This window comes from Carassius gibelio, chromosome B12, assembly GCF_023724105.1.
Source record: "Carassius gibelio isolate Cgi1373 ecotype wild population from Czech Republic chromosome B12, carGib1.2-hapl.c, whole genome shotgun sequence".
NCBI lineage: Eukaryota > Metazoa > Chordata > Actinopteri > Cypriniformes > Cyprinidae > Carassius > Carassius gibelio.
The window spans coordinates 20076306-20093062 of record NC_068407.1 but is presented as its reverse complement, the minus strand read 5'-3'; the positions used below and the strand labels follow the sequence as shown (position 1 = coordinate 20093062).

Sequence of the window (16757 nt, the reverse complement as noted above, 5' to 3'; positions counted from 1 at the left end):
CTAGTGACCTCACTGTGTCACATGACCATAGGTAGTACATGAAAAATGGACATTATTGCATATTTGGGCTTTAATTGACACAACTTTTGTTATATCTGAAAAAAAAGATACAAATAAATTAATATTGTTTTCGCCTATCCATAGCCAATGAATGTAATGTGAACAGACAGTGTGGTCACAGTTATTAGACACTGAAAAACATTTCGCAAGTTATTTTAAAATAATCTAGATAAAAAAAATTTTTTTTTAAAGTGACTAGGTTAACAAGTAAACTGGTCAGATTATGTACCTAAAAATAAACTGGGATTTTCCGACATTCGAGTGATTTGTTTTATACACGTTGCCATATTTAATTACAATGCAAATGCATTTTGTTTTATTGACCACAATATTATGGTTTAAGATTGTTAAGAGTGGCACTAAGCACTAATTTTTCTTGAGAAAAAATAAAAATAAATCCAAAAAATGAGCCTCTCATTCCCCCTCTAGCAGTCAGTCGCTTCAGTAAATATTGTCTACAGCGACACCCTCTGGACAAAACAATCAAGTGTTTCTAAGCAAAAAAAATAAACGCATGATTCAGGTTATAAAGGTTCTCTTTATCATCATAACAATGCATTGATTTAATATAGTGATTGCTTTGTGTCTTGCTGCTTACATTTCATCAACATAAAGTCAAAGAAACCAATAAATAAAAACAACCTATCAAACCAAACATATAATCACAGCAATCAGCTCACTTATGAGAAATTAAACATGACCAGTCTGACATGCATTTTACACCTTTAGTCTAGAAGGAGTTGGTCAGTGTACATTACTGTAAAAAAGTATCATTCATATAATCTATATGTTTCATTCATTATTGCACATAAAATGTAAACAGTTCGTTCTGGCAGTACAAAGACTCTTTAGACGGTTCATAAATGAATGGATAAATTGATAAGTGATTTAATTGAATGAGATCAGATATACAGAATTGAAAGAGATGATAAGGAATTTAAGTAACTTGACCTCATGGATCATGTTCTTCCGTCCTGATCAGAACAACACAGCGTCCCACAGAAAAATCACTTCTTTTATCCCAAACATTTTGCATGCACTTAGCTGATCAAGAATTCAATTCTTGTTCTTTTCACAGACACATACAGATCTTTGCATTTGATTAACAATAAAAAAACTAAATAATTCTCTTGATTTTTCACTTATATTTTAGATCTGATGAGTTAATGAAACCGCAATCCTTCCATAATTTGATACGTGTTGTTGAGATTATTATGGATGATCAAATAGGCTATAAAATAAACGGTTCCAGGACTTTTGCATGCTACGGTTAAAGAACCAAGATCAACAGCAGAAACAAAGGCACTCAGCAATGCAACATGTGTCTCATCAGATCTCATCTAAAGAAAAACAGACCCTCAGAATCGATTTGGAAATGACTTCATAATACAGCAGAGAGGGAAAATCTAAAGCCTGCACAAAAAGACGCTTTCTACTGAATGAATGTGGTGGCGCTCAGAAAATGGGAATATTAATAATGCAATTTCAATGGTTAGATAAAAAAAAAAAAAATGCTTTGTCACATTTTATTCTCTAGGATTGGGGAAAGTGGTTCATTCATCGCAGGTCTGTATTTTACGCATACAATGTCAGCAGCACATTAATAACAAACTGAACTCACAGCACCACCTTCAGACCACAGCACAACATCAAACCAAACATTACGCAACAGTTACTGTATATAATCTCAACGCATCACCTTCAGTCGAAGCTTCCACTGCTGCTGATGACTCTAGACGAGCGGGACGTAGACGAGAGGGACTGGCTTCAGCAGTACTCCTCTCCTTGAGGAGACGGCAGGTCGTTGAGGTCCAGGAAGACTGAATTGGCGGAGAGCTTGCGTCCAGAACTGGACAAGTCCAGAAACTCCTCGGCCGTGCTGGGGACGGAGCTGATGTACATGTCCCACACCTGGTCTGGAGAGTCCAGGTCCAGCAGCTTCTGCTTGATCTTCAGGTTCTTCTCAATGTTCTTTCGCTTGTGTTTGAACTCCAGGATAGTCTTAGTGTATCTGTTGATGGTGGTGACGGAGGAGGCCATGCAGGCGGTGAACGAGCTCCAAGCCAAGCTGCAGGAAAAACGTCAAGAGGGTTTAAATCAACACCTGTCTTATAACTAGGTATTAACAAGGCCAGCATCAATAAGGACAGATCACGGACCTGCGAGACCCAAAAAAACATGCATTGTTGTATACATACTGTGCATATATTAACTGTGACTTATCGCATACAAAATAAAAAAAATTTGTTTACTCAATATACTGTATGTGTGTGCTTTGTATATGTATTATGTCTATATAAATACAAACATATGCATGTATATTTTTAAGAAAAATATGTTATGTTTATAGATTTTTATATATGAATATAAAAAATATATGCTGTATGTGAGTGTATCTATATAAATATAATAATAAATATACACAGTACACATGAATATATTATGTAAACAAAAGCATTTATTTTTGATGCAAAATTAATAGTTTGACAGCACTAATATTTATGTAAAGGGGTGTTCTGAAAAGAAATAATTAATATTTTTATCAAATATAAATTAATGTCTCAGTCACATTTTCTTGGTTAAACATGACTTAAAATATTCTATTTATTAAAGTAAAGAATGAATCTCATTAAGTTACATTTATCCCAATATAATATCTCAAGGCAATAACCATTTAATAGTTTAAAACTATTTTAAATAGTTTACAGGTAACACAAACGTTTTATGTCTGAATTTATGTTCAGCTATTCTTATTAATAGTTAAATATTTTTTTTATTTTTCGAATCATCAGTCATCAAAGCTCAGTAAATACTGAACACTTGAAATTTGCACCAAGCTGATTACTTACTAAATAGATTTTAAAGATATTATTTCAACATAACAAAGTGATTACATATCTATGTGTGTGACTTGTTCACTTACTTTTTTTCTACTTATTGATTGTCTTATTCTTCTTAAACCATTTTAATTATTTATATTGTTCCATGATGTAGTTGATTCACCAATGTGGAACATGCACAAACACAATAGCTGCGATTTATCGCATGAACCAATCACAGGGGACTTATTTAATCTACCAATTAAATTACCTGTGTTAATCTGTATATTATATTAGAATGTTTAGCTCACATTCCAGCATTGTTTAATATTGGTTTTGTATTTGCAGTGCATTGTTTCCAGAGCAGTTAAATCCCTGGGATTCGTTCTAATGCTTATTACACCTAGACACGAGTGAGCGTACATGTAAGACCAGCTGTAGTCCCAGTTCTGGGGCTTCCAGTCCTCCGGGCCCAGACTGACGGTCAGCTGGAACGCTGTAGTGAACATCATGTGTGCCACCATACCCAGAAGACCTGTGAACCAGAGCAGAGACAAACACTGTCACAGACGGATCCCTCTGTGACCAGCAGGAGGCAGTGATGAACCACAGCAGCATCTCAAACACTAGCCTTGTCCAAATCCCACATTGCACTTGACTACTTGACTACTACTATGATCTATTTCCTGTATTTGGCCCAAGTGTTCAAGTGAGGATGAAGACCTATTACCTGATAGGACACACTTATAGAATTGTAAAAATGCAAGGGTGTATAGCTTTATTTTAATTTTAAATACTTTGTATTTTAAAATCAACTTCTAAATGTCTGTTTGGTAGTCCCTATAACATGGGACTATAACAATTTTAATTTGTGGTGCTTCAAATTAAGTGATTAAAAGCAGTTCCAAATGTTGTACAAAATAAATATAAATTAAAAAACTTAATTAAATTAAAATTTAATTTTTTTTTTTTTATTTAAAATAAATATACTATTCTATGCAACAATAAAATGTGTAGCACATTGTTTTACTACCAAACTATATGCAATAACTAATTATTATTAATATTTAACTTATATTGGAAAGGTTTCCATGACCTCTCGCGATCTTGGCAAAAATTCACATGATTTATTTCCACAACATGATGCATGATGGGAAACACAAGCCTTAAACACCGCTCTGGAGTGGAATTCGAGATGTGGATTTAGTGTGCGTTCAGGGCGTTTTTAAGATCTGGACAGTCTTGCACACTTCATTTCACTTGATTCACTTGAGCAGCAGCACTGTGTAAAGCTTGCTTTCAGAGAATGAGGTTTGAAAATCAATGTCTGGTTGGTCTAAGTGGATTTCATAGCTTTATACTACATTTTTTTGCATCTGTTAGTATCGTGTGTTGCTGAAAAAGCCAAATCCCTTCATTAAAAAGAGGGTGTTTCCACACTGATTAGAGTGCTTCCATGGTTCCCCATGTGTGTGTGTATAAGATGGAGAAAGATCAATGTTAGCAATCTGCATTTAAATTTAAAGTGTATCATATTTAGGTGTTTATCATGTGCCCAGACAGCAAGCAATTTCGGCCCTGAACCGGCCCACATCTGGCCCGCGTGAAATCCATGCCGACCAAATGTGGGCCAGATCTGGGCCGAAACTGCTTGCTCTCTGGGTGCAGGATGATGATGCATCAGCCAAGGTGTTATTAGGAAACACATAGAAACATCTCCTAATTTAGTTGTTAAAGCACAACATGGAAAATTTCAATTTATTCAATGACTTATGAATATTTACATCTTTAATTGTCCATGATGTAGTTGAGGACATGTCATAATAGCCACACTATATATGCAAAGTGTAATGATTTCATATAAATACAAAATAAAATTAAATATTTTCATATTTTATATATAAATATATTATATATATAAATATATTTTTGTTATAAAAATTAAAAAATAATAACACCAGTAACAACATGCCACTCTGGGCCTTCAGTGCCAATTATTACAAAACAAAAACTAAAACTTTTACTCCACAAGTCCAAAAACATTAATGTGTCCACAAATTTGTCATTAACATTTGATGTCCAGCATAACACAGTGTCAAAGATCACTCATTTCCAGAGACTGACTGACTAAATCTATATATATATATATATATATTTGTGTGTGTGTGTGTGTGTGCTATTTATGTATTATATATGTATTTCATCTCAATGCATTGACTGTGTTGTCCAATAATTAGAAGAGTCTCATCTTGTAAGCAAGTTTACAGTTGAATAATCAGAGATCAATCAGAGGACATGCTAAGAAATCTCTGTGAATGAATGAATGAGTGTGTGTGTGTGTGTGTTTGTGTGTGTGTGTTAGCAGCAGTGCAGGTCAGGCTTTCCTGCTTAATGGTGTCATTATGTGGAAGTGAAAGCAGTCTAAATGCTCTGGCCAGATGGCAAACTGGACATAATCAACAGCGTCAGACCTGCAGTCCGGACGATCAAAGTCACCTCACCAGAAATAGCAAGGACAGAAGTAAATTACACATTATTTCCAGCTAAGTCTGCATACTGAGCTGCTGCAAATCCACTCACAGAATTAAGAGGAAAAACAAGATGGTCTGAGCTTTCAGACTTCCTATAAAAAGCGGTTTGTGTCTCTTATGTTATCATGTCCATCTAAATCCTCACACACGTCTGACCGATAACCCTCACGTCTCCATGACAACCGCAGCCATCCGTCCGTGTGCAGACATCTCCACAAACACACACTTCTGAATAATAACAGTAAAAAGTGCTTGCTAACTGCATTTATTCATGAATCAGCAGAATCCCCGGACAGTTCAACCCACGTTCACTACAATAACCCATCAGAATTATGATTCGTTATTTCTATTGCCTCATTTTCCAGCAAACTGCCAGCACAAATGGGCCGATGGATGTGACTGATTCCTTCAGGCCAGCTATATAATGGTTTAATACTGTAAAAACACAAAATAGATTCTCAAGAGACTCTTTAATGAACCTTTGCTGTCAAATATTCAAAGCTGCCACATCACATTTGTGTACGAGGCACTTAGGAACCAATGAGCTTAAAGTCTTTTCCATATTAATCTACTGGCTATAGAAAACTTACAGTATATAGCTCAAATTACATTTTATGATACTTTTATCTTTTTTTCTTCCCCTGAATGAAACAGGTATATGATACCAGATGATATATGATATGATATGTGATATGATATGTGATATGATATATGATATGATGTGATATATGATATGTGATATGATATGATGTGATATATGATATGATATGATATACGATATGTGATATGATATATGATATGATGTGATATATGATATGATATGTGATATGATATACGATATGTGATATGATATATGATATGATGTGATATATGATATGATATGTGATATGATATGTGATATGATATATGATATGATATGTGATATGATATACGATATGTGATATGATATATGATATGATGTGATATATGATATGATATGATATGATATGTGATATGATATACGATATGTGATATGATATATGATATGATGTGATATATGATATGATATGTGATATGATATATGATATGATGTGATATATGATATGATATGATATACGATATGTGATATGATATATGATATGATGTGATATATGATATGATATGTGATATGATATACGATATGTGATATGATATATGATATGATGTGATATATGATATGATATGTGATATGATATGTGATATGATATATGATATGATATGTGATATGATATACGATATGTGATATGATATATGATATGATGTGATATATGATATGATATGATATGATATATGATATACGATATGTGATATGATATATGTTATGATGTGATATATGATATGATATGATATACGATATGTGATATGATATATGATATGATGTGATATATGATATGATATACGATATGTGATATGATATAATATATGATATGACATATGATATGATATATGATATAATACATTGTAATATATATTTTTGAAATCAACACTTTAATGTAGGTAGGTTTCATTTACAGAAAAAGCAACATTTTGAGCAAAAAGCTGAGAAAATCTCATTTTTATCAAATATTATTTCTGGATCATATTCAGTGATCAAAGCAAAGCTGCAGTAGATCACTTCCATGAGCACTCTGAAAGCACAGTGCATTAACACTTCCTGGATCAACAGTTCACTCTGTTACATTAGGCAGTTTTCATTTATATGCTGTTTATTGTTGATTTTTTTTAAATTATTATTATGCATATGCATACATACAAGATATTTTGTTTCTGCATCTTCTTCACCTGTACTTTTGATCTGCACATTCTAGACTCATTCAGGAGATGTGTAATAGTGCCCCTGAGAATATAACAGTGAGAATGTGAAAACCAGAAAAATGCCATGTTTGGCAGTGAAGGATTGTGTCACAAATAATGGAAAATTCAGTGTTTAAAGTAATAAAAAGTAATAGTAATAGCAGCCGAATAACCCAGCTCCTGTGATCTCTGTTAATCAAAGAACAAAAAAAAAGGGGGAGCTCAATAACTTTTGTAGCTTTAAGGATTCAAATGTGTTTAATTATGAACAAAGGTCGGAGTTTGTCTGAGTCTGGAGAGCTCAGCGCTGGAGATCATTTCAGAAAGATAACAGCTTTAACACCAGCATTAAAACTTTTTAAAATAAGTTGAGCTCAAAACTCACTTTCAGTCAACAGCGAGTGTTTGAAATAACTTGATCCGATGTGGATTACAATCACCATACAAGGTCAGAAATATTTATAAGCGAAGCAAAAGACTGTGCACGCTAGCCATTAACGTTACCATAGTAAACATGGTAAATGCTACCACTTTAATAAATCAGACATCAGCTCCTTATTCTCCATCACATCTCTATCTCTATCTTTTATCTTTCATAATTCTCCTCTTGAGTTTAGCTCTGCGTAGCTTATGTCATAAATATAATAATGTTTTTTGTTCGGGAGCTTTTATAAAAAATATAGAAATCATATTTCTTTCTAAATGTGATGTATGTGACTACAAATAAACAGAAACCGACTCGACTAAATAAGCAGGCTATGTTCATAACGCTTTATTTCTGTGACTAATTTTATGTTGAATGTCTAAAGTTAAAGGATAAAAATTTGGAAAAAAACTATAATTTCCTAGAGACATCAGAAGTACTCGCCTTCAGTCATAAAAAATACACAATTAAACAAATATTAAAAATACACTGTCTTTATGCTGATTCTACATTCATATTTAAAAACGTAAATTTTAGCTGGGATTAATCGTGATTAATTTCATAATATAATATAATGTTATTAATTATTATTATTATAAAAAAAAATGCAGGTCTGGAACAACACAAAGATACGCAAATAATGACAAAATTCTTAAAGTTTCGCTTAGCATATCCCTTTACTTTAGGAACATACAAAATGTTTATTGCTATTGTGTAATAAAGTAAGGTTATGGTGTTTTCTACTGTCTAAACACTTGAATCTAGAACTGCTCTAAAATACAAGTTCAATCAAGCAAAAATAATGGGTTATTAAAGTCACAAAACATAATTATATTTGTGTCACTGCTAAAACTTACTTAATGCTTCACTGCATTTAAACGTCTGGTGTGTTAAGAATGCAGTCGACTGCTCTCTTCTGTTGATTGTGTCAAATGAGGAAAGAAGATAATTGAGGTTGTAGCCCCCTTCCCATGATGCACAGCGTTCATGATCCCACTCTCTCATGAAGCTCAAGAAAGAGATGACAGAGGGCCGTAAGATCATCCCTCAAACTTTATGCAGTAATAAAGCAAAAGGTCTCTGCAATCTTACTCTACAATTAGGCCTCATTTAAATACAGAAGTGCATGTTTTATGATACGGAAGGTATTAATTTGAATAACAATAAATGTGACGTGCAAACATTTAATAGTAATTCTGAAGTGTGTAAGGAAATATATTAATTACTAGGATTTTTTTTTTTTTACAAAGGAAGATATTATTCATTTGTTATTATTACATTCTCACATAATATAATATAATATAAATAGTCACAATGACAATATATGAGCACTATTTTATTAGTATAATAATAATAATAATAATAATAATAATAATAATAATAATAATATGCAGGTAAGATACCTAAGCTTGACAATTCATATTATAGACTTGATAATAATATAATATAATATAATCAAATATAATATCATATAATCAAACCAAATTCCTTGAAAGATTACCGTCCAATCGCCTTGACCTCCTTAGTTATGAAGATTTTTGAAAAATTGATCAAGAGGTATATAATGACAGTTGCTGGACCACTTTTAGATCCGCTGCAGTTTGCATTTCGCGCTGGAAGAGGCGTAGATGATGCAAAACTGCATCATCTGGAAAACAGCGGAGCATTTGCGCGGCTTTTGTTTGTAGATTTTTCATCTGCATTTAATCTTTTGCAACCTGTAATGTTGGGGCAAAAACTTATCAGTCAGTTTAATTTTAATCATGGATTAGTTTTATGGATTATGAACTTTTTATCAGACAGACAACAAAGGGTTAGGATTAATGAGGTGTTATCAGATGTTGTAAATATCTCCACAGGTATCCCACAAGGGTGTGCGCTCTCTCCTATTTTGTTTATATTATATACAAATGACTGTCAGAGTTTGCAAGATAATAGTTACTTGGTAAAATATGCAGATGATACTGTGTTGCTCTCCTTGCTTTCACATTCATATCAGGAATATGGTTCTGTTTTGTACAATTTTATCTCTTGGTGCAGTAATATGAAACTAGATCTGAATGTCTCAAAAACTAAAGATATGATTATTAATTTTAGCAGGAGGACATTAGCACTTCAACCGATAGTCATTAATGGCACACATGTAGAAGAAGTAGAACAATATAATTACCTGGGTACGGTTTTTGACAACAAGTTAAAGTTTGATCATAATTCTGAGGGAATCATCAAAAAGTCACATCAAAGATGGTTTGTGCTGAGAAAACTCAATTCTTTTAATGTACAGAGAGTTGTCCTTAAGTCTTTTTATAATTCATTTGTTGAAAGTACTTAAATCGGTTGCAAGGTATTGTTAGCACGTGCTCTAAAATCATGGGTGTCCCCTTAAGAAGCCTTACTTCCTATTATGAACAGCGGGTGATGAGGATGGCAAACAAAATATTAGGAGATAGTACTCATCCGCTGCACTAGGACTTTGAGTGGATGCCCCTGGGGCGACGTTTAAGAGCAATTAAATGCTCTACTAATCGTTATAAATTTACTTTTGTGCCTGAAGCAATACGGTTATGTAACACACATAGGTGACTTTATTTATTTATTTTTTTATGTGTTGTAATTGTATATGTCAAGTGTTTTATGTGAGGCACCATGTAAGCTTAAATTAATTACCCCATGGGGATCAAAAAAGCTCTAAACTTAATATAATATAATATAATATAATATAATATAATATAATATAATATAATATAATATAATATAATATAATATAATATAATATAATATAACATTCACAATGATAATATCTTTATATTAATATAATTACTTTTTGCAATTAATTATTATTAGTAGTAGCAATTGTAATAGTAGTAGTAGTAGTATGTTATGTATTATGAAAAATATTATAAAACAGTATATAGATATTATAATAATAATAGCATAACTGTAGGATATTGGCTGTACAGTGAAACCCCCCTCCATACAATGGACTTGCAAAGTAAATGCTACACTGAAATATATAAATAAATAAGTAGGGCAGGATTTAAGCAGATTGAATTTTGACGCATATGTCGCCATAAACCCTTAAATTGTGAAATTGTCAAAAATAGCCTGGATGACATTCAAGAGTACTGCTAACCAATACTGTGAGGCTTATATGGGATTTTGAGCTGGATGTTTTTAAATGTATCTGGGGAACAGAAAGGGCTCTGATACCACATTAATGCAAAGAGATTCACCACAAAAACCCAGGCAGAGGACAGCCTGCAGGTAGACAGACATCGACCAGTAATGCATCTCCGTGAGGACAGATGTTAGTGGCCTTTAAAGCAGTGCAATAGATAGTATAGAAGAGGGACATTTGCTGGACCTGTTTTTCATTTTTTAATAGGTCATACAAAAACAATATGGCTTGAATGGGACAGTGGGCAGTGTGCTGACCTTTGAAGGGTAGAGCCTGACAAAAGATGATCACTCAATATTCAGCATCATATTCAGAGACAGCGACATCAAGCACATGTATGGAATTACATTTGGTTCAATAATAATGAACGATACTTTATAAAACTGAATGTAACATTTTCAGAAACTATCAAAAATATACCATTACAAAAGAAGAAAATGAAAAAATGAGCTTTCAATATGCGCGCCACTGAGTGGCGTCTGTACTTCCTGGTCAGAAAGCACCTGTCCATCAAAAGCTCACTATCCAATCAGAGTAGATCACTGTTAACTCCGCCCCCACGAGAGGTTTGTGTCAAAACACCAAATGAAAAATTAAAACGTAAGCGAAATCTGTGGCAATGAATTCAGAAACCACGATTAGCGAAAACAAATCTTTGAAAAACATTAACAAAGAATGAAGCATATTTGAAGAGCATGTTAAATTTGTGCGACTGAGTTCATTTTTTCATTTTCATTGTGTTTTTCTTCGTTTGTAATGGCATATTTTTGATAGTTTCTGAAAAAGTTACGTTCATGTTCTATAAAGTTTCGTTCATTGTTATTGAAACCAATGTAATTCCATACACATTCTGATCATATACAACTAGTGTGTCCATTCATCTGGATGCGCTTCTGAAATGCCATGTTTGCCTACATGTGCAGGCTTTTAAGATTGCTATTTTATACTTTCTGCAATGCAATGTAATAGATAAATATTTGCTAATGTTATGTTCAAGTCATTATGTAGTGATGTACAATTTAGACACAATATTTTCTTGACTAGCCAAGCCCTTCATTTCTGAAAAATATCTAAATTAGTAAATCAATAATCCTCTTGTTAAGATTTGTCACCACCTATTTGTGGTTTTAGTTTCATATTTAAAGTAGTTTCACAGCTCTGTATTCAGTATATTTTATATTTAATGCATTAATCTCCAAAAAATATGCATGCAACTTTAAATGCAGTGTAAATGTATTCATTGCATCTCTGAGCTGCAGTAAACAAAGTAAATACATCTAAATGCCACTTCTGAATGGCAAAGATAGCTTTTATCAATATCAACTTCATTTAACTGGTAATCATTCATAATTGTAACTGACGAAATAGATGACACATCTTTTTTTCCTTATAATGGTAAAAATGTCCTTGTGACTCAACATATAATCCTTTAATGCTCAGTTTTTTGGTTTTATGGAAATGCCACCCTACATGCAACATGTTACCTGACAGGACTGTGAATATGGCAGCAAAGGCATTCAGTTTCAGTCCATCGATGAGGTTTCCAAAATGGCAGACCTCGATGGACATGAGTATTCCTCCGGTGGCCAGCAGTAAGATGTAGAGACATTCGGCTACGATGCAGAGCCACAAAACACCTGTGAGGATGTGAGAGAGAGAAGCGATGTGTATCGAGGGAATTTCTGACAGGCCCTGAGGAAGTTATGGATGGAAGAGTCCAGTTCTATCAAGATGAGGAGAGAAAGCGGATGGAGCCGCTGATTAAGATGATGTGGAGCCACAGACACTCACAGAGAAGGACAAACTGAACCGCTGGGGCTCATTTAGATGGGCCACCCGTCGAGGAGCGGCTGAAATATTTATATACCAGAAACTTGACACTAGATTTAAAAGGAGATTTCATCTGTGAAAGCATGCAGATGCATCTACATATTTCACAGAAATCTTCATGCTGTCACATGCACTTTAAGTGGGAGGATGATGAAAATATTCACACAAATGCGGGGAAGATGTAGCCTCATTTTCTATGTGAATATCTGTTAAAATGTCATTTATTCCTGTGATCAGAGCTGAATTTTCAGCATCATTACTCCAGTCTTCAGAAATCATTCTAATGTGCTGATTTTGCTGCTTACGAAACATTTCTGATTATTATCAGTGTTGAAAACAGTTTTGCTGCTTCATATATATATATATATATATATATATATATATATATATATTTTTTTTTTTTTTTTTTTTGTGGAAACCATGATACAATTTATTTTTCAGAATTCTTTAATCAACATAAGTTCAAAAGAAAAGCATTTATTTAAAATAACACTGCTACATGATTAGTTTAATGTGTTATAACGTAATATGTAATATTACTTTATATAATAAAACACTTTATTCATACACACACACACACACACACATATATGCATACATAAGAATATTTATGCACATAAAACATGAAAATATATAATTATGACTGCCATATAAAAGGCATAAAGTTTTAAATTCCATATAGGGACTTGGAACAAATTATGATTATTATTTTTTTCTTTATTTTGTGCATTCGTATTTGTCGTTGAGCCACATATGAACACATTGTACATGTATCACCCACAGACAAACACAGACTGACTTCATCATAATGCATAGATTACTCATCAATAAAACTCTGTGGCTATAATCTACAATAATATCATTATACTGATACATGCATTTCATCTACTGGGATATAAAACCTAAGGATGATTACTTTCACTCTTGATTTAGACCTCAGCTCTGTCACGGTCAGAGCAGAATGAGCTGAATGACAGTGAGGAGTCACCCTGAGTCATCATCATCATCATCATCATCATCATCATCACGCTTAACTATCATTATATCTGAGGGATCTTTAGTCAGGATCATGCATCTATCAATTACACTCAGAAACAACTGTGCTAAAGATGCTGGCGCTACTTCTGCTGAGAGAATGAAATATATCTACATGAATGAGAATGAGGCAGGTCTACGGCTGGTAGAAAGATTAAAAAAAGTACGCTTGATTAAAAGTGACTGGACTTCTAGACAGCAGGTGCAAAATAAAGGAGTGGACATCAGGAAAATGGACCTGAGCGACACCCCACTTTAAAACATCATGCAAAATCAGAATATTCCCCAGAGTTCATAATGAAGAGTGGCAGACGTACCTCTCTCATGAGGAGGAGCCACATTTATGAAGCTTCTGCATTTCTCACCTGCAAGAGGAAAAGACATTCAATGCATCGGTGTGAGACTCGGTTCATGATTATTAATGTGTGAAAAAACTTTAGCAATTTTAAGAGAGAATTTAAAAATCCTGTTCATTGATTAGATGCAAGTTCTGGTAAAAAAAAAATATCATACTGTAGTATAAAAAACATATGCATTGTTTTATCTGTAAACTGTAAGCTAATTTATACTCTCTCTCTTTTTAAATTATTATTATTAATTTTAATTATATAAAAACAAGCCTTTTTGTAAAATATTCTTAAACATTTGCATTTGTAATTTATGGAATTTATGGCAAAGGAGCATTTTCTGAATAAATATGCATTGGAGTGATTAATATATGTTTTATGTCGTTTTTTATGTTTATTGCATAAATCCTTATAAATAATAGAAATATCAAAAACTGTTTTTCAAACAAAACATAAATTATATTAATATTATATACAGTAACTGGTAAAAAGCAGTTTGATTGTTACAGTATTTATTCATCTTTTGTTAATGTTAGTAAATAAAAAAAAACTAACTATTAGTTCATATCAGTTTCATTAAATATTGAACAGATATGGCATTTGATTTTAATAAAGTTTTAGTAGATGTTTTCATTGTTAATTAATATTAATAAATTGATGCCAAAAAAGAAGGAAAACATTATTCAAACAACTGCAGCTAGTCCTAGAAGAAAACCGCTGTTTGGCTGAATGGGTAATGGACACGGGTCAGTAGGTTTAGAGGTGCGTCCAATAACTGATAGACAGAACACCCTAATTAAATGAAATCACCTGTCAAAAAGTTTATCCCAATACATATATGATGAAAACGTGAGGTTTATGAGCTGCTATTCAGGTTACAGCATCACCTGCCATTAATGAATCTTAAAAAGGAAACACTTGTTTGATATTCATCATCATTATTTACTTAGTGATGTTAGGAAGGACAATATTCACACTGGGATGGATTTTGGATGAAGCCAACCCAACTAACAGGGAATGCTGACTTTCACTAATACCTTAGAAGGGTTATAAGATAAAAAATTCTTAAAGTAATATTCTCATAACATTTTCATAGCAATATAATGCAATGTTCCTCTAATGTCTGCATAACCAAGGAAATGTTCTTTAAATGTTAACAAATGGGCGTTTTAAACATTGAGAGAACATTCAAACGTAACATTCTCATAACCTTTTCAAAATGATAGAAAGGAATGTCCCTCTAACATTGGCATAACCAAGAAGAAACGGTCTTATTTGATTTTTATTTATTTATTTATTTATTTTATGGCCATTTCGAACATTTAACAAACAACCATAAATAACATTTATAACAGTTTGAAAATTACAGAATAAAATGTTCCTCCAACACTCGGATAACTTAGAAAAACATTCTTTAAATGTTAACAAATGGGTGTTTTAAACGTTGAGAGAACATTCAAATGTAACATTTTCAGAACGTTTTCAAAATGATAGAATGGAATGTTCCTCAACAATGCATAAACAAGAAGAAACGTTCTTTTTAGATTTTTATTTTATTTTATTATTTTTTTAATTTGATTTTTAATGGACGTTAAAAACATTCAGAAATAACACAGTTTCAAAATGACAGAATGAAACGCTCCTCCAACGTTCGGACAGAAAAAACGTTCTTTAAATGTGAAAATTAGGTATTTTAAACGTTAAGAGAACATTCAAATGTAACATTCTCATATCGTTTTGAAATGTTCCTATAACGGTCATGAAAATAAACATTCTTTCTACATTAAAAACGGACGTTCAAACGTTTAAAAAATATTTAGAAATAACGTTTTTGAATCTTAATGGGAACGTTAACGAAATGTGTGTGTTTTTTGTTGTTGTTGTTGTTTTGCCCTTTGCTGGTGTGATTGGAAGAAAATCCGCATTCTTACCGACAAGGTCGACGTTCTGCTCGCAGGAGAACCAGATGCCGGTGTGGAACTTCCTCAGAACAAACTTATCCTCGCCGGTCTCCCAGATATACTGAACCAGCCGGCTGTCGGTGATGTTCGAGCTGTTGTATCTAATGCAGTGCGTCTGTTTGACGGTCACCGGTCCGGTACAGAAGGGCTTGACAACTTTCCGGTTCCCCTCGCACCAGTAGCTGGTGGTCAGCGCGGAGATGGCGAGGATCAGCGCGAGGAAGTTCAAGGTGAGCGCGAGCGAGGCTCTCCGCCGCCGGTCCATCCCCGGGATGAGGAACACGGGTCCCGCTGCAGTTTAACCCCGGTGGTGTGTCATGTATTATCGTGCAGTGCTGCTCGCGCTGCTCAGAGTTCTGCACGCGGAGCTCCTGCGCGACTCATTCTCATGTGATGTCAGACTCACAATGAAAGCACGAGGCCACGGCGCCCAGTCAGATACTCCCCCTCAAATATGTAAATCAGCATGGATCCAGTGCTCACAAATAACCCTGGCAACATCTGGATCTCCTTCCTTGTGAGCTGACACAGTGGACTACAACAAGTGTTTGCTATTAGGCTATCTCTAGCGTTTAGGGTATCAGTTTTAGGTTAGGCTATAAAAACGTGTTTTGAGATGTTTTTAAAACGTTAAAAGTTTATGACGATTATTGGTAGCAGAAACGTACTGCTAACTATTTTCACCCAAAACGTAAAGTTATTTGCATTCTGATTTATAATAAGAACATTAAAAATGCTTTTTTCATTGTCGTGATGTGAA

The 16757-nt window shown here is 33.5% G+C and overlaps 1 protein-coding gene across 1 annotated transcript; it reads right to left on the bottom strand.

Moving 5' to 3' along the window:
- Window positions 1–644: 644 nt before the first annotated feature.
- Window positions 645–16461, bottom strand: gsg1l2b (gsg1-like 2b). The gene is made up of 5 exons (XM_052570133.1): window positions 15968–16461; window positions 14007–14054; window positions 12309–12461; window positions 3303–3414; window positions 645–2128 (listed from the first exon to the last, which is right to left on the bottom strand). Exons 1-5 carry the CDS (start codon window positions 16260–16262, stop codon window positions 1828–1830), a joined length of 909 nt encoding a protein of 302 aa, XP_052426093.1. The 5' UTR covers window positions 16263–16461; the 3' UTR covers window positions 645–1827.
- Between the last annotated feature and the right edge of the window lie 296 nt (window positions 16462–16757).